The following is an 18807-nucleotide window of genomic DNA, read 5'->3' as shown; positions in this document are numbered from 1 at the left end:
ATCAATGTATCACACCTATCAGCTGCCTCCTGCTCGCCTTCTACTGGGGCAGGCATGTGCTCTTGACTGGAAATTGAACCTGGGACCCTTCTGTCTGCAGGTTGACGCTCTATCCACTGGGCCAAACCGGTTAGGGCAGGAATATTCATTTTTATAGTGACCCAGAAGAGAAGGCAATGTATAGCCCAAATAAACGAAGACTGTCCAAATATCAGACATTATTTTCATTCACTGGAGGCTTGAATCCTACCCAAGTTAGTCCTAGCCAGATTCTTAAGTTACAAATGAGCCAGGGGAGATAAAAACTAGAAAATCAACCAAACAAAATTAGCCAAGAAAGGTAGGACATTTTATTTTACATACAAAAAGGGGTGCAAACTGAGTCCTTTCCTCCCCAAATTGGGGAAGAGGTATACTTAAAGATCACATTTGTGTTTTCCATGGTGCCCTAGGAAATGGGCTACTTTGAGATAACTTATCAAGACCCATTTTCCCATTTTCTCCAAAGAAGGCTACTTCCTCTGCAGAGGAGGTTTTCCTAATGATGTTACAAACCTCTCCTGGAGGAATAATTTCAAATACACTTGAAACTGACATTCATGTTTAAAAATACTACAAGTTTCATTTTCACAGCTGAGCTTTGTGACCAGTGCCAGGGTTTATGAAACATTACACATCTAAAACAATGAGAGAGAGAGAGAGAGAGAGAGAGAGAGAGAGAGAGAGAGAGAGAGAGAAAGAGAGAGGCATTTAACAATGATCAGACACATCCACACATCAATTAAAACTGATTTCCACAACTGATTTATACATTATCTAGTCTCAAAAAAATTGCAATCAACATCCCAATATCTTTTTAAAAGTACAATGGGCAAAGATGAATGAAACAAACAAAATAATAATAAATTAGAGCACGTATTCAATATGGGCATTGATGAATCAACATTATTTTCCATTGGGGAGGGCTTATATTTTTGGTTTCTATATCTTTTCTGCTCTTTATTCTTCTGCTTGATAAATGGGGCTCCTTCCCAGAACCAGCTTGCTATGACACTAATTTGATAAGTTCACTTGTTACTTGCTTACTTTCAAGGATATTCACAACACATGATCCCAGCAGCCTGGGCTGAGTTTTTATGGAAGTGAAATGCACACAAATGAGCACACAGGCACAAGCATACAAATGCAACCACACACAACCATCCATAAATATATTTTTCTCCAAAGAAATGGCTCATCTTTCCTGAGACATTCCTAACAAATTGATAAGCCTCTTAAAAAGCTTTCGGCACAAGGGCTGGCCTGGGATTTGGTCTGGAGCTCATGAAGAGGAACACTGAAAAGGTCTCAGCTGCCCTGAAAGAGGGGTGTGTGGGGGAGGGACACTCAGGACAGCTGTCCTCTCGTATGTGTTACTGGGATGTCTGCATTGCATCCCCTTTACTACCATGGATAGCCCTCTGAGCTGAGACTTTGAAGATGGTGATGGCACTGGAAAGATGATTGTGAGAAGAAGGAAACTAATAAAATTGTCTACCAAACTGAGGTTTCTGAATAACATCGAGTTTGGTAATCACTAGAAATACATGGAGTTCATTTTTTCCTTTGTAAGCTGATCTACAAATACTGGAGTGGACTTCCTGGTTGCTTTTTGAGGAAATATGTCAACTATTACTCTCTCTATCCAGGGAATCTACTTACTACTTTGAATACAATGAAGAAACCTACTCTTTTTCACTTAGTCACCTGCAAAAGGAGTTAGGGCAAACATGTTAAGACTGCTTGATTGATGAGATTTCCAAGATTTGTGTCTAAAGAATTGCTCAAAACTCTGCAAACCCTCAGAAGGGCCAAGGCTTCCTCTTGTTCATGTACATCCCCCCGGCCCCACCAAAAATAAAAATCCCACAAGAAAACAAAACCATGGAAATCCCATTTTAATTCCTACCAGTCCATTATGGGGAAGACTGAGTGTCACTGTCCATCAACCCCTAGAAAGGACTTGCCTGGAGCCCTGGTGTCATCAAAAGCAGACCCCCCCCTCCCCCCAGACAAGTGCCTGTTATTTACACGGCCAATCCAGATGGTGCGCCTAGATATCCTGGCCCCCTAAGGGTTTCTGGAATTTGCCCACCTTGGGATAATGGCAGGGATGGTGGCAGTGAACTGGCAAAAGCAATGTTGGCTATATGGCGCTGCAAGCTTCTACCCAGTCTGAGAAACTCTAGGGTGGCAGCTCTGACACTGGAGATAACTCACTGGGCATGGAAAACAGGTTTAAAGATGAACATGGAAGAGGTGCCTGGGACACACGAGGCATGTGGACGGAGGAGAGTTGCATCAGAAGAACAATTCTGTACTTTTGAGAAGATGCTTTCTAGGCTGCCATGGAAGTACTTATTTTTGAAAAATGCATGCTCACTGGGAGGGGATAAAGAGTTATATCTTTTGCATAAAAAGTTAAGGCTATGATCCGTAGTAACCACTCTGACATAACATTACCATCACTGCATATTTCTAACATTGGAAGTGATTACTAACACTGAGAATCGACACTGCACATGTACTACCAGTGTACATTTCCAGTGCACTGAGATGGAAGTTACTTTAGAGGCAGTGGACACCTCTTCTGGCTAATGTAGGGGCTGTTTCTATGTAGTTGGAGTTCACTGAGATTAACAGGCATTCAGCACTTCTACAGCAAACCCCAGGATCCTGCTGTCTTCTATTGGCCCTGCATACCAGAGCAAAATGGAGCTTTATTTGGAGCCCAACCTAGTCACCTGACTGTACCTCTCTAGATCTTGTTTACTCCTAGACAGACCCAAAATAGCAGGAGAGTGTGAATTAAGGCAGTCCTGAAAGCACACTGCTCTGGCACACTCTGCCCGCCCCTGCAGAGCTGTCTGGAGTGAGATCACTGGGAAATGCCAAGGTGTGTAGAATAAATGCTCAACCCTTACTTGCTTAGACTTCGCAGACACAAGTCATGCTCTGGTCACAAAGGAAGAACCCTTTATGCCTGTCCTGCTAGCCTCAATCTGCTCAGGATACAATGCCTGAAGGTGTGCAGGGCTTAGGAGAACTTGCAATGGTATAATATCATGGATTTTGTATGAACAGACGTTAGTACTAAATGCTAATTCAGAAACAATCGCATCAATTCCAAAGGAATTGGCATCATGGCTGTGAAACGAAGAAATCTCAAAAACTATAGAGCAAGTGGATTTGGGTAGGTGGTGGGTGAAGGGAGTGCCCAACCCCAAGGACCTGACTGAGGCATACAGCTAAGCAACTATAGCAACAGAGCGAAGGAGGGAGCCCTGATGTGTTGTCGGGGATAGAAAGCTACTCATCTAAAAAAATTTTTTTAAAGAAAATCACAATTTCTCAGTGGTGTGGGACCGCCTTGCAGTACCAATGGTCTTGGGAGGATCACCATTGGTCTGTATGCCAGAGGGGCCTGGGGCCTTCATCTTTGTTATGAAAATCAAATATCTAGCAAGAGATTTATGGAGGGCAGAGTGAAAAAACAATGCATTAGGAAGGTCCCCCTTCTCCCCAAAACTTGCTCAGATTCAACCCATCAAGAGCTAGCCTTTAAAAAAAAAAATTAAGATCAAGAAAATCACAAACCCAGCTGCAAGGGGGCTTGCCCTACAGCCAAGCTGGTCACTGCCTTTGCTTTTTTTGTGGAAGCAGGGGGTGGGGAGGCACTTAGGAGGGTATGGAGTGCCAAGAGGCTCCAGGCTCTGCCACCCTTTCCCCTTGCTCTCCCTCGAGAGGCAAGGCTTTTTCTATACAGAAAACTACAGTTGCCCAAATACCAACTGAGAAACTATGTAAGTTTCAGTGATTACACCTTAACCACTAGATTATGTCAAGGAAACAAATCCCAATATTTGAAATCCTTGTGGGGAAGGGGTTTGGTACTGTGTCTCCCAGCCACTATTTTGTATGCAGGGAAATTTCTTTTAAAAGAAATGGAAGATTACAATCTTTATATAAGCTAAGCAGGTTTGAAGCCAGCGGGATGGTATTTCCTGGCAAGGCCTGATGGAACAGAGGAAGCCCCGTAATTCTGTTTCATGCTACTACTATTTCTGTTCCATTCATCAAGGGACTTGTCAGGAAATGCCAACTACCAGAAAGTATCCCACACCCTCCAATCCAAAGACAGCCCTACATCTCAAGTCAGGGACAGTGACTTCTGTTCCCAAAACCACCGGAATAAGTCGTCAGCCATTGCCTTCCATGCTTAGCTATCTCTACTCCCAAACAGAAGACCTCGTTCCCTGATGTAAACAATCTCTTCTCCTCTGACATCTGGAACAAGAGGTCACTGTTTGGATAAGCCACTGAACTCAAATAAAACTGAGCATGAGAAGATGAACTATGTATTAATACTTTTTTAAAGCAATGAATGAGGAACCGAGACTCTTCATGGCAGCATGTCGTGTGACTACACCATGGGGACTAGCTGGGTGGAGGAGAGCATACTGGGGAGAACAAGCTCTAGATGCATGGCCATCTTATTTGGAAGGAGTCTATGTCTAATTGAGAAGATAATTTCAGAGCTTTCATTTCAGTCTCCTTTCCCCTGGAATTTTCCAGCACCAATTAATCTCACCTTCCTGCTACTCCAGCCCCATGTACTAAGTCCTGAGCCTGCTGCTGGGGACCTGCCAGGAGAAAATCTGCAGGTGCTTGGTTTCTGATAAGGCAGGCCAGCCCACATGTCTAACTCAGCTGTTGGGGCAGACAGTACATACGAGTTTTATTTCCTGGCCCTGTGATGCCAAATCCTGAGTTTCCTTTGGCAGTTGGAAGGCAGGTTCATTTTCCTCCTCTTTTTGACCACTAGTGGTAATATGGTGTAGCTGTTTCATCACTAATTTTGTTCCCCAAAATTGGTAAGGAAGTCACATGGCTATCTAGTTGGAAGTCCCTGGCAGTGGAGGAAACAGTTTGTTTTTAAAGTTATCTCCTTCTCTGGGATGAAGTATCTCCTGGCCATGGTCTGGCTTGGCTGGCTCATCCCATGTGTCGTAGAGGTTAGGTTGTCCGAACTGCAGGCTGATAAGGTCAAGAGGCTCTGGGAGGACATTCTTCAGTAGCTGAGAAGATGAATGAAAATTCAAGTATGTTTCTTTGCCAACCTGAGTGTTTACTCAGAATGACACAGAGTTTGGCTTCTTCTCTTCTGGGTGCTGCTGACCCAACTCTTTCCATTGAGATGTCCTCTGGACCCATGTTCTCTCTGAATGGCTTGGCTGGCCCCATCCCCCTCAAAACAGAAAATAAGTAAAACTCCCAATATAACCAGACACAATATGCATCTGCCATGTTTTTTGTTAAAAAAACAAACAAACAGAAAAAAAACCCAATAAACTAAAAGTGCAATAAAAGTCAGTTTTTTCCCATTGTTCAGAACAATTTGCATTGTTCTACTACTGACTGGAGAATAGAGTTCACTTGTCAAGAAAGCTAAGAACGCCAACACATGGGGACAGTAGACTGCAGATTTCTCAGTTTGTGTCCTACAGTGTAACCTCACAAGAGGGAGGGAGGGAGTAAACTGTACCCCACGGCCAGCTGAGGATGAAGGCTGGGCAGGCACAGAGGAAGAGGGAGCCAGATATCCCTGGAAGGTGGAGAAGGTTCTTCTCCAGCTCAGGCCTGCCATCTTCCTCCTACCTTCTTGGCCGCAAGCCCAGCTTCTAGAGTTCCTTCGGCAGACAAAGCCTTCAACTCACTAGCTTTAGTGCTGGAGAGGACTGAGGGCAGGGCAAGGATCAGGAGTAAACTAAGGGAGGGAAGAGAATAGTAGTCCTTGAGTTTTTGTGAATGACACCTTCACTGTAAACAATAGGAAGGAGAGTCAACCAAGTGGCCCCAAGGGCAAGCAGTGGAGGAGCAGCAGCTCTGGGACCTGCTCAGAGCCTCAGGCAGGTGGGGACAGCCACTGACCCACTGGGCCCTGGCTCCCCACACTGGCTCCTTCTGGGGGCATCTCTTTTCTTCTTTTTGGTTTGGATCTCCACTATCCCCTGCAGAGGAGTCCTTTCCAATGAGAAATGGCAGGAGCTGCAGGTGCAATCGAGTCAGAGTCCCCAGGACCTGAGGACTCCTGGGAGGCACTGGTCACTTATGGCGCTGAGCAGTCTTCTTCCTTTTCCTCTTAAAGAAACAGCAGCACCTGGGGCACAAGGAACATTGCAAGTCAGTGTGAGAGGCTGCAGCTTCCAGGAGCCTCTGCTTCCTGCAGGGAGTGGAAGTCTCCCCTTGGCACCCACCCACAGGGCCACCCACCATCTACAGTGCACATCCTGGAGGCAAGAGGCAGTGTCTTCCAGGAAAGCCAAGGCAAGGAGCTGCTTCACTTCAATCTGCAGCTACCAAAATGCCACAGGCTAGGCATGGCCAAAACAAGCATTTTTGGAAAAAGAACACCCAACCCAGATGGCTCATCTTTCTGGAGAACCAAGACTGGGGGTCTCAGGTCTGCATAAAAATAGGCTGCACTGACTGCCCCTTGATATAGAGCACAAAATTATTTGTGGTCAGCAGGTATGGAGGCTAAACTAAGCAAAACAAACAAACCCCAAAAGTATGATAGTTGGAACTCTAGGAGTATCTTGCAATGTTACCAATGAAGGAATAAGGATTCTTTATTCCCATCCCAGCCCCACCCAGCTACATGGAGTAGGCAGGAGAAACCCTGATTCTTATAAGAACTGGGAGCCCAGATATCCTGACTGGAATCAGCACAGTGCACTCTTCATTCAGAGATCAATGCCACAGACCAGGAGCTGATCATCAGGGGGCATCTGGTGGGAGGTCTTCAACTCAGCTTCCAGACACTGCTGCTGCTGTGCCAGATGGTTACAGGTCCGACCCTGATTAGGGTGGTGATTGGTCCTGCTCCTTCATGAGCCTTCCAAGTGCTGCCACCTGGGCAACAGCCATAGCCCTGGCACATCCCTAAGAGTGAGTATCCTCTCCTTACTCCTGCCTTTGGAATAGGAAGCACCTCTTGCTCAGGTAGTGACTAATCCAGAAGGGAGTGATGAGGGCTATGGCATGGCTGGTGCAAAATATGTCCTTTCTAGGACGCTGACACATGGGAAATGAGAAGGTGGCAAATGAGTCAAAGATGCCTGATGATGGCGGAGAGTAACTTTGGAAGTATAATTCAGATTTGCTGGACCCTTGAAAGAAAAGCTTCTCTAAAAAAAAAAAAAAAAAATATATATATATATATATATATATATATATATATATATATATATATATATATTATTCATTTTCCACAGAAAGGAAGGAAGAGGAATAGAGAGCTAGAAACGTCAATGAGAGAGAAACATCGACCAGCTGCCTCCTGCACACCCCCCACCAGGGGATGTGCCCGCAGCCAATGTACATGCCCTTGACCGGAATCGAACCTGGGACCTTTCAGTCCGCAGATCGACACTCAATCCACTGGAGCCAAACCAGTTTCGGCAAGAAAAGCTTTTCTGACAAAACTATCTTTGAGTTGCTTGCCTATCCTTCCAGACTTAATGGCAGGAATATTCATATAAAAATAAAGAACTGTTGCTTACTTCCTAAACCCCCAGTTCACCACTTTAGTTAAGATTCTCTGCTTTTCAGCCAGACCCCTTTGTATTTCCTATACCCATTGGTTTATTATTAAAAAGTTGAACATTTCTTAGAATGTTAAAATAGGCATTTAAACAGACAATAATGGGCTTTATAATCTGAATGAATCAAGCATGGATTTTGGAAATGAGAGCACCTTAAGAAGTTCCTAAGATTTTTTAAAGAGTATTAATGTCATTTGTAAAGTACTATTAACAGGTATGAATACAATTACTAAACAAAGTGTAATGTGTATTTGGAGACTGAATACATTCTTTTAAATTAAAATGAGCAATACTTCTGATTGTTTAAAAACAGTCATCAATGGCATCCCTGAGGAAGGGTTCAAGAAAATGAATCCATGCCACAGCCCCCACCCAGCCAGTACACATATGCTTTAGAAAAAAGACATTTTCCAAGTCGAATGTCATGAGATTAATATTAAACAAGGCAAATAGAATCTCATGGGAACACCAATATTTCAATATATTTACCTGTTCCCTATTAACTGTGACTTTCAGAGGGATCACTAACATTTAAGCCAATCTCTATTCTTATTCCTTTTAGAGGATGTTAAGATGATGATTTTGTGTTTTTAAGCAAAATCAATCATAAAAAAGTTTGAAATACTGTTTAAATCCATTTCAAGTGTCGGGACTTTTCTTTTACCTCCTCCAAAGCAAGTCATAAAAATTGTCTGTTTATAAGTGTATCATAACCTGATGTGCAACACGGCTCACCTGATTGGAGAAGAGTGTGAACTGTGGTTTAGCGCCCCAAGATAATTTTTGCTGGTTACTGTAGTTAAAGCTTAAGCAGTAGCAGAAGCTTTTAATAATTCTACAATCTGCTTAACTCTTTGGTTTCTGTGGTAACTACCGGCAACAGGCCCATTAAACTTGGTCAAATCTAGACCAAACGCAAATTGACACCATTCAGATATCTTACTATCAGAAGAGAATGAAGGTGAGGAAAAAACCCTTCTTGGGTCTTAGATTTGCTTCCAGTTGATTCTTTGATTGGATAATCAGAAGATCTTAACATGCTAGAGTGAAACATGATGGAGTGAAAGTCGATCTATTCTCTATATTCACAAGCCACCAAGTGCTCTTCCCCAGGCCTCTGGGCCACTTATTTTGCCTTTTCTCTGAGCCCTCCGAGTGCTCATAGAAAAGGCTGCCTCCTGAACGACAGCCATAGCCCTGGCACATCCCTGAGCTGAGGTATTCCCTCCTTACTCCTGCCTTTGGAATAGGGAATGCCTCTTGCTCAGGTAGTGACTGGTCCAGAGGGGGGTGATGAGAGCTGTGGCAAGGCCAGTGCAAAATATATGTATGTTCTCTTACTCTGTCCTGCTCTCTCCCTTCACCTACACCTTTGCTCTGCTTCGCTGCTTGTCCTTGCTGTACTTGTACACTCTTGCCTTACTCTAATAGCTGGCTCAGGTCCCGCAGTGTCCATGAAGTCTTCCTTGACCATTCTGTCCACAGTGACCTCTCAAGGGACAATGACATAAGTACCCTGGAGAACCAGTTGTCCTTTCTAGTATGTATGTCTTCTCTCTCAGAGATGGTTCCTAAGCCCTTTGGGGAAGGCCTTGGGACCTCCTAGAGTTCCAAGCACTGAGTTGGATGAGCACCCAGTAGGCCTTATATTTGCAGTCAGAATCACATGACTGATATCTCACAGAGAAAAATAGGCTACGGCACTGTCAGATCACACAAACTTACATTTGCTAAATAACCAGGCCCAATGTACTCCTCCAAGACTGTAAATTCTATCTTCATAAAACCCAGTTGTTACCTTTAATATACATCCCTGACCCTGGGAAGCCCTGTAGGCCACTTGGCTTAGGGTTCAGAAAACAATGCTTAACTCAGTCACAGAAGACAAATAGAAACAAGGCAGTCATAGAGGCCAGCAGGCCATTACACCACACAGAGTGTGACCCCAGGCATGCAGACAATGTGGGAGAGTACAGTTACAGGCTACAAGAAACCACCTAGTTCAGGAGGACCTGGAGGGTCACAGGCAGTGTCCAGGAAGAAAGCTGGGGAGGGGGCTCTGTCTTATAGCAAGAATGCGCCTCACCAAACGTGGATGGATTCTTTAGGGTTTCTCTTCCTATACACCTCATGTTGTTCCTAAGAATGCATTTGAGGAACCTGGAAAAGAGGCTCCAATATCTCATTGGCCACGTCAGCCCCTGGCCCACTATACTCTCTTATAGGAAGAGGACAACAAAAAAGGAAAAAAGGACAATAAACAAACAAACAAAAATAAACAAAATAACAATGACAAAATATCCATCTCTTTCCCATGGAGCTCTCTTTTTTTTGAGAAACTCATATTCTACGATGGAAGACCCAGCTGAACAAAAAAGAGAAGTCACAGATTTTTCCAAAGTAGTTGATTTCCAGGTAGAGACCATGCTGCAGAATGTGAGATTATCCAGCAACAATTGTCCTTGGAGTTGTGAAGAATAATATTAAACAACTGACATAGTAACTTTGTCCTCCTACGTCTGTCCCTCTCTGAATGATAACATCTGGGTGTATTAATTTGAGAAAAAAATTCATTTAATTAAAAGTAAAGAGTAATTTTGAATACTGTGGGATAGATATTGTTTTGATAGGAGGAGGCAGCAATTAGGTGGGTTTGAAAGGAAAGAAGGAATAAATTAATTCCTAGATACAGGTTTGCCCCATCCCCACCTTGTGGATCTAGTTCCCAGTCTGGGTGGTTATGGCAAAGGTGGCATATGGAAGCCATTCAGTGTTCTTAAGGCATTTTGTTCGGCTTTGCCAATCCAGCCCAGATTGGTCCGCTCCCCTAGCATGTGGACTGGAGAGAGGGACTCACCACAGGTTGAGCATTTTCAGGCAGCTACAGAGTGTGTAAAGAGAAAAACACAGAAAGGAAGAGAGAGAAAGAGATATTAGTCCACAGACGTGAGATGGAAGCGACTCCCTGTGAGCCATGCAAACATGCAGTATGTTGTGTCTGTGTTCAGTTGCCTCCTCTGTCAAGGTAGGCCCAGGCCACTTGGTCCCCACACTAGAGTGGAGGGGGCAGGTGCTGATAGAAGCATCATGATGGGAGCTGGATCTCAGTGAGGGTAAAACAAAACAGAGTTGATGAGTGCCCCAGAATGGGCTTTTCTGAGCATGTTCCAGGAAGGTAACAGAGCAAATGATCCTGCTTATAAGAATTCAATTGAGCACCAAAGCCAAGCCAAATTATTCCCACATGAAGTCTTAGTGTACAATTTGTTAAGCTAACCTCCCAACTATTCTGAGGCTTTTACAAATCTGACATGCCTGACCAAAACAGTCAGCAGTTAGCTCTTCTTCTCAAGGGGAAAACAGGCTTAAGAGATACTTTATTTTATAAGGAGAGGACTGAGTGAGGAGGATCACTGTTCTGGATTAAGGTATAACTGCAGAGAAGGGCTTATATCTCATTCTTATTAATTTTCAGGAGAAATGAGGCCTATATTTGCTAATTTACAGCAGAAGTCAGTGGATAATCAAAAATTCCAGCATTCTTACTGTTACAAAAGTCAACCAAAAAACTGCCTTGCCTCACTACTCTTCTAATCATACTCAAACAACGTATTCCTGCAGCTAGCAAAAAGGGATGTTAGATGCTCATTTGTACATGGAACAAAAACTAAGACCATCTAAGTTCTCTCCTCCTTTATACAAAACAAGCTGGATAAGGAACCCCAAACTAAAAGCTTGGAAGTGAAGGTTTCACATAGTCTCCCCAGGACCCTAGTTGAATCTCAATATAGGCAACATCCTCTTTTTTCCACAGCTAGGCTGCAGGGACAAATGGCATCACAGCTGCCTGTGTGGGACGCCTTGTGCTTCTCTAGCTGTGACCTATTCCCGTGAAAATGATCAAGCAGGTGGACACATGGCTTGTTGGTCTTATCGCCCCCCATCCACCCTCCACATACACACACACACAAATAGAAGACCAAGAAGAAAAACATACGGCTGTGCCCTGAAAGTTCACTGGGCAAGATGGATTGATAGCTCATAAAATCACTAGGGGAATCAGCACACAAAAATGCCTTAAACTACAAGCTTTTGGATGACATTTGGTTAAGTACAATTGCTCCCCTCTGGTTTCCCCACCTTTAAGGCCCAAACCTGAAACTGGTAGCAAAGAGGCACAACGGTTCCTTTTTGCTAAAAGGGGAGACGTTAAGCTCTCTTCACATCCTAGAACAGAATACACCAAATTGGGATCTCTTTGTGAATGACCCCTGTCTTACATACAGGACACATACACCACACTCACATACACAATTAGTGTATACATTTACTGGAATGAAATGAATAGGTTCAAAAGATAAACCTGCATAGGGCACGTCGTAATATTAAAGCCCATTCTACCTTAATATTCAAAGAATGTTATTAAAAGCAGAGCTAAATTTCTAGACTTCAAAATAATAGCCATGGCAGTGAGGTGAGGGTGGGAATAGGTACAGCCATCTTTCAAGCCCAGACCACACCTAGTGCAGTGATTCCTAAACCTGACTAAACATTTAAATCCCCTCGACTTTACAAATTCCTAATACTCTGGCCATATTCCAGATAAATTAAATCAGAATCTCTAGGGCCAGGATTCAGACATTTGTATTTTCTACCAAGTTCCAGGTGACTCCAAAGTGCATCCAAGGCTGAAAACCCATAGAGAAGGAGTAACACACTGTTTACTTAGAAGAGTTCTGTCATGGAAACTGAAAAACTGTGAATATCATTAACATCTCCAAAGTCTCTGAAAGTGGGGAGCATGTTTCCTTACTAAAATAGTTTCTTCCTGGCATTAGAAACTCCCCTGCCCTCCTATGTATGAGGCAGGGCCTTACATAAAGTAGGAGAGGAGCACCGGAAGCTGCCCACAGTCAGTAGGGACTCAACAGGAGACAGTTTAACATCCTCACTTGCTTTTTATCTACTGGGTAGGAATCCTCAAGACCTGGTTTTCTAAGAAAAGGATCTCCTGGAAGCAAAGTGAGCTAAGCATGTAGGTGGGGCAATAGAAGATTGGGCAAAAGGGACCAAAGTGCATCTGGAAGGAAGAAGAATGCAGGTCTTGGAGGCTCTAGAGACCACTTAGGATGCAAAATCACTATAAATGAGCAGGACACTGGGGTAGCCTGAATGTTCTCAAAGGGTTTACAAGAAAAATTATCCACATCAGGCTTGGCAGCAGTAACTGATTTGTAAAGGACTTCTCTCTTCCTACCTCATGTCTTCTTGAAGGTTAAACCTGCATTTGAATTTGGGATGGGGCAAAAAGGGAAAGAAGTGATAGAAATGCTACTTTTGTTGTAGAATCAGCAGTTATTTCACTTTCCACCCCATATTCTAAAAGTTTAAACACAGACCATGCAGAGCACCGAGGGCTGGTGGTATGGACAGGGCAAGACATTTACATGCAAGAGCATCAGAAAAAGAGGTGGGGAAATCTCCTCACCCTTTTGGGATTAGTGTGATTTCCTTTCCTTCTCAAGATCCTTCACTCATAGGTACAGAGACTATTTTCCTTGCCTGATTTATCTGAGTCTCTCTGAATCCATAATCATTTAAGTGAGAACAAAATGTCCCTGAAACCCTTGCTCCAGGACTATATATGCAGAATGGTTAGCCAAGAACCCGAAGTTTCATGCTGTTCAGCATAGCCCATGGTTGAGATAAGCAAATTTTTCTGTGTCCTATAGGGAGTAAGAAGATCCAGGGCACCAAAAGGCTCATGACTACTATCTATTATAGATGTTCTATCATGATTCTTTTAGTTCACTATGTCTTTTGCCTCATGTGGACTAGAGAAATATGACTGTCTTCCGGAAATCACAACTAAAGAGGGGCAGCAGCAGCCTTATAATACCATGCAAAAATAAAATGGTCAAAAGAAGAAAGCCAAGGACACAAGCATGAGGAATTCAGTCTGAGATGAGCAGCACACAGAGAGGAAGAGACAGGTAAAAGATTTCTCAATCTATGACTCAAGAGCCCCCTTGAAAGATGAACATACTTAGCTTCCTCCACTACTTCCACCTCAGCGTGAGCTGTGATTGGTGCATTGGAGTGGGCTCCTGTGGGGTCATCGACATTCAGCTCTCCATTGGTTGAGCTAACCACCTGAAACAGAAAGACAGAGTGTGACAGACACCATGACAATAGGAGCCTCCTGCCAGTGCCAGAGAGGGTCACTAAGGGAGATCTGGACTCTTGCTTAGGTACTAGTCAGGCAGTGTCTGGTGTTCGTTTTCCTGGGTTGAGGGCCAATTGTTCTAAGTTAGGAAAGGTTCTAGATCTTATCATGTGAGAACACAAAACTCAATGATATATACATACAATGATGATAACTTCCATACTGAATGCCTACTTTGTGTCATGGACTCTACTAGATTGTGTGTGTGTGTGTGTCTTATGTATGTGTAAATTTAATCTCCACAAAAATCCTAAATCCTTTACTTAAAAATCTGTATTACTCTCTTTAATTCTACTCCTCTTAACTTATTATGCTATAATTATATATAGACTCAATGATGATGTTAAAAAGTTCTACAAGGGAGGTCAATAGTGGGCATCAGAAACTTATAAGCGATCACACTTTCCTTCAGAAGTTTCTTCATGGCTTTGACCATCAGTTTGAAGTTACTCAAAAAACAAGACTGCCACATCCTCTCTGGTCAGAGGGTAGACGGTAAGGAAACTTTCCCCTGGAAGACCAGTCTTATTTCAACAACCTTTATTTCAGGCTCAGTGTCATCCCAGCTCTCACTGATGGTCCCCGAACTGTAACTGAAGGCTCTCACTCCTGTCATCTGGTTAATGTGGACCCGATCAGGCTTCTCATGCTTGTGCAGTTGCTTCTGTCACCTGGTTTCATTTCCAGCACATGATTCCTGTTTATGTGGGTGCTGGGGAGTGGAAAAAGGGACCCCGCTGCACAAACCATTCTGTTGTTAAAGATCTTGGCTGAAATATGGGAGAGAACCAAAATAGAATAAATGGTTCGGCTATCATATGCCCTTGGGTAAGTAACTTCATTTACTTGAGACTGTTTCTTACAGTTTGATATGAGAATTATATAAGAAAATGTATAAGACAGTGTCTGATATAATACCTGGTGCACAATAATGGAGGCAGCATAACAAAGTAAAAAGAAATGGGCTCTAGACTTAGTCACTCTGGGTTTGAACCCTAGCTCCACCACTTACTTGCTGTGGGTCCTTGGGCAAGATCCTCAATCTTTCTGTGCCTGAGCTTCCTAATCTGTAAAATGGGGAAACAATGCTGCTTACCTAATTGGGTTACTGTGTAGACAATCCACAGAAAGTGCTTAGCCCAGTGCCATGGTACATAGCAATGGTTCAATAAATATTCATATTACTGTTATTCTCCCTTTATAAATGTTTATTCTTATCTCCCTCTACCTCTGGGGTCCTTGGGTAAGTAATTAATTAATTCGTAAACATTTCCTACATAGTCATAAAGAGGAAGGTGGGAAATGGGAGTCTTTAGGGTATTTATTCAAAGGAAAAAGAGCAGACAAGGTGAATACTACTTATTAGTAGTCTATGCCCAACATTATGATTAAATCAACAATATTTATTGTCACTAATAATACAAGCTTTAAAAAAAAATAAAACAATTGTTGTACAGTTAAAGAAACCTACAACATTAAATTTGGACTTACCCAAGGGAGATCCCCATTTCTGCTAGGGATCCAAATTAGCATCTCTGCTTAATGGAACCATCCAATATTATTTATCTCCTGACATATATATATATATATATATATATATATATATATATATATATATATATATATATATATATATATATATATGCGCCTAAGTGACTGCCTGACCATTCAACCATCCAACCAGTAGCTATGACTTGCACTGATCACCAGGAGGCAGACACTCAATGCAGGAGCAGAAACCACAGACATGGAAACATGGGACAGACTTATGCATCTCAGAGGAAAGGAGGGAGAGGGGAGGGCAGGAAGAGATTAACCAAAGATCTTATATGAATACTAGAGGCCCAGTGCACAGATTTGTGCATTGGTGGGGTCCCTTGGCCTGGTCTGCACCCTCTCACAATCTGGGATCCCTCAGGGGATGTCAGAGAGCCAGTTTTGATCCCGCAGGCCAGGCCGAGGGACCCTACTAGTGTACAAATCCATGCACAGGGCCTCTAGTTATATAATAAATACTATATAACATTATCTATGTAGTATTCTTGCAAAAAAAGTTTTATCTGAATCTAAGTATGATGAAACAAACTGACAAATCCAAAATGTGGGACCATTCTATAGGACAAAAAGACTGGACTTTAAAAAAAAAAGACGTCTTAAAAAAATATGTATATATTTATTTTTCTTAAGATGGATGACTGTTACAGATGAAAAGAGTTAAGAATTCAGAGACTGCTGAAACTGGTTTGGCTCAGTGGATAGAGCGTCGGCCTGCGGACTGAAAGGTTCCGGGTTCGATTCCGGTGAAGGGCATGTACCTTGGTTGCGGGCACATCCCCAGTGGGGGGTGTGCAGGAGACAGCTGATCGATGATTCTTTCTCATCTGTGTTTCTAACTCTCTATCCCTCTCTCTTCCTCTCTGTAAAAAATCAATAATATATATATTCTATATATATATATATATATAGAATTCAGAGACCAAGAAATTAAAAGAGACCATAACAGCCCCAACTGGTTTGGCTCAGTGGTTAGAGCATTGGCCTGCAGACTGAAGGGTCCCGGTTTTTTTTTTTTTTTTTTTTTAAATATATTTTATTGATTTTTTACAGAGAGGAAGGGAGAGTGATAGAGAGCTAGAAACGTCAATGAGAGAGAATCATCGACCAGCTGCCCCTTGCACACTCCCCACCGGGGACGTGCCCGCAACCAATGTACATGCCCTTGACCGGAATCGAACCTGGGACCTTTCAGTCCGCAGACCGACGCTCTACCGCTGAGCCAAACCAGTTTCGGCAGGGTCCCGGTTTTGATTCTGGTCAAGGGCATGTACTTTGGTTGCGGGCACATCCCCAATAGGGAGTGTGCAAGAGGCAGGTGATCAATGTTTCTCTCTCATCAATGTTTCTAGCTCTCTATCCCTCTCCATTCCTCTATGTAACCCCCCCCCCCCAAAAAAAATATATATATATATTTTAAAAAGAGGCATAACAACCAAATGTAATGTACAAACTTTGATGAAATCTGAAACACAGTAAAATTAATTTTGGGGACAATTGGGGGAAATGTGACATGTACTATACATTAGATATTACGGAATTATTATTAATTTTCTTGGCTATAAAATGGTGTTACCGGTTACACAAGAGAATGTTTCTGTTCTTAGGAGATGTAGGCTGAAGTATTGTGAGATAAATATAATGACTACATTTAAATTGTTTAGTGAACACTCCCCCTGCCTCCCTCAACCCCTCATACATAATTAAAGCAAAATATGACAAAATCTTAATCATTTGCTAATCTAGGTTAAGGACATACACACAATCAAAGGGAGAGGCTATCCTCACTTTACAGACTAGATAGTTATCTGTATCAATGAGAACCTGATCTCAAATGAATCAGGTACAAATGGGAACCTTAATACCTGTTGTCCAGTTTTAAACTTAATTGCACTTTGGGAATCAATCTGGGCCTCAGAGCATCCACAAAATTATTTCAGATGGAGCTACAGTTTGTTAAACCACTGAACTGCTGCCTATATGTGCAGTGCAAAAACACTAGTGTAGGTGACTGAAGGGCTGGATTCAGGCTTAGCTCTATCACAACATCCTCTGCGAGTCTTGCTTTTTAACTGTTAAGATTATGTCAATAACGTTGGTCCTATCAACTTCATTATTACTAAGCTAAGCACAATGAGACTGAGCAAAAACAATTTGAAAAACTGTAAATAACCTTTTGAATATAATGAATTATTAGTATTTTTAAACAATATCATTTTTATATTATTTTCTATTGAATTTTTAAAGTAAACTTTCTTTTTAAAAAATGTGGTTTTTTGGTGGTTGTTGTATAATCCTTACATGAGGCTATTTTTTCATTGATTTTTAGAGAATGGAAGAGAGGGGGAAAGACAGAGAAAAATATTGATGTGAGAGAAAAACATCAATTGGCTGCCTCCTGCACAAGTCCCAACCAGTGCCCAGGCCAGTGAGGAGCCTGCAATCGAGGTATGTGCCCTGGAATTGAACCTAGGACCCTTTGGTCTGCAGGTTGATACTCTACCCACTGAACCAAACTGACTAAGGCTAAAAAAAAAATATGTTTTTATTGATTTCAGAGAGGAAAGGAGAAGGAGAGAGAGAAATGTCAATGATGAGAAAGAATCATCAACCAGCTACTTCTTGCATGCTCTCTACTGGCGATGGAGCCCAAAACCTGGCATGTGCACTAACCAGGAAATTGAAGCAATGACCTCATGATTCCTGGGTCGATGCTCAACCGCTGAGCCACACCCAGCTGGGCTAAACTTTATTTCTATATCTGGAATACTGACATTTATTTTGCTGTTATTACTATTAAAATTAATCCCACATTTCTCTGCCTATATCACACAAGAACGAAGTAATTACTATCTATGGGATTATTCATGAAAGAGAATAAGGTGAAGTACTATTTTGAACTTTAGACCTTAATATTGGTATTATCTCTTTTGGGAGTTTAAAAAATTTGAATTAAGTCCACATTTTTCAAAATATTAATGTGAAGAAAAATCAGAGCTGTGTACCAAAAGAATAAGTGCTTTAACTGATAATCAACTTTTCAATCCTATTTCTCACAACTAACATACTTGGTAATTCTCTACTTAGTTTCACTATCCTACCTAATAAAAGAGTAATATGCAAATCAATCACCACTCCCCTATACCCACCACCCAATCAGAGCGAGCATGCAAATAAACCCAACCAGGATGGCAGTAGGGAGGCTTGGGTTTCCCAGGCAACAGAAGAAGCCAAGCTTTCTGGCTGCTCTTGCCAGTCTAGCCCTCCACTCAAGGCTGCAAAGTTTGAATTATAGAAGGTAAACAAATCCAAACAGAAATGGCGGCAGCCATGGAGCTGGAGAGAGCAAGCTAGGGTTGCCCCCGGCAAGGGAGAAAGCAA

The 18807-nt window shown here is 42.4% G+C and overlaps 1 protein-coding gene across 7 annotated transcripts in view; it reads right to left on the bottom strand.

Moving 5' to 3' along the window:
- Nucleotides 1-308: 308 nt before the first annotated feature.
- CSNK1G1 (casein kinase 1 gamma 1) overlaps nucleotides 309-18807 on the bottom strand; it is a 120348-nt gene continuing 101849 nt past the window's right edge. For 3 of the 7 annotated variants that reach the window (XM_084887430.1, XM_084887433.1, XM_084887432.1), the window contains 2 exons: nucleotides 13693-13799; nucleotides 309-6199 (listed from right to left, as the gene is read on the bottom strand). In XM_084887430.1, the coding sequence (XP_084743556.1) occupies nucleotides 6145-6199; nucleotides 13693-13799 (162 nt within the window). In that variant the 3' untranslated portion in view covers nucleotides 309-6144. Of the gene's footprint in view, nucleotides 6200-13692; nucleotides 13800-13862; nucleotides 14643-14884; nucleotides 14940-18807 lie in introns of those variants that run through there. The other 4 variants (XM_084887428.1, XM_084887429.1, XR_014795297.1 and 1 more) reach the window with 3 other exon arrangements.

Source organism: Pipistrellus hanaki, assembly GCF_964339955.1.
Source record: "Pipistrellus hanaki genome assembly, chromosome: 1".
Classification (NCBI taxonomy): domain Eukaryota; kingdom Metazoa; phylum Chordata; class Mammalia; order Chiroptera; family Vespertilionidae; genus Pipistrellus; species Pipistrellus hanaki.
Note: the sequence above shows the minus strand (reverse complement) of the source record. Positions and strands in the feature narration are given on the sequence as shown.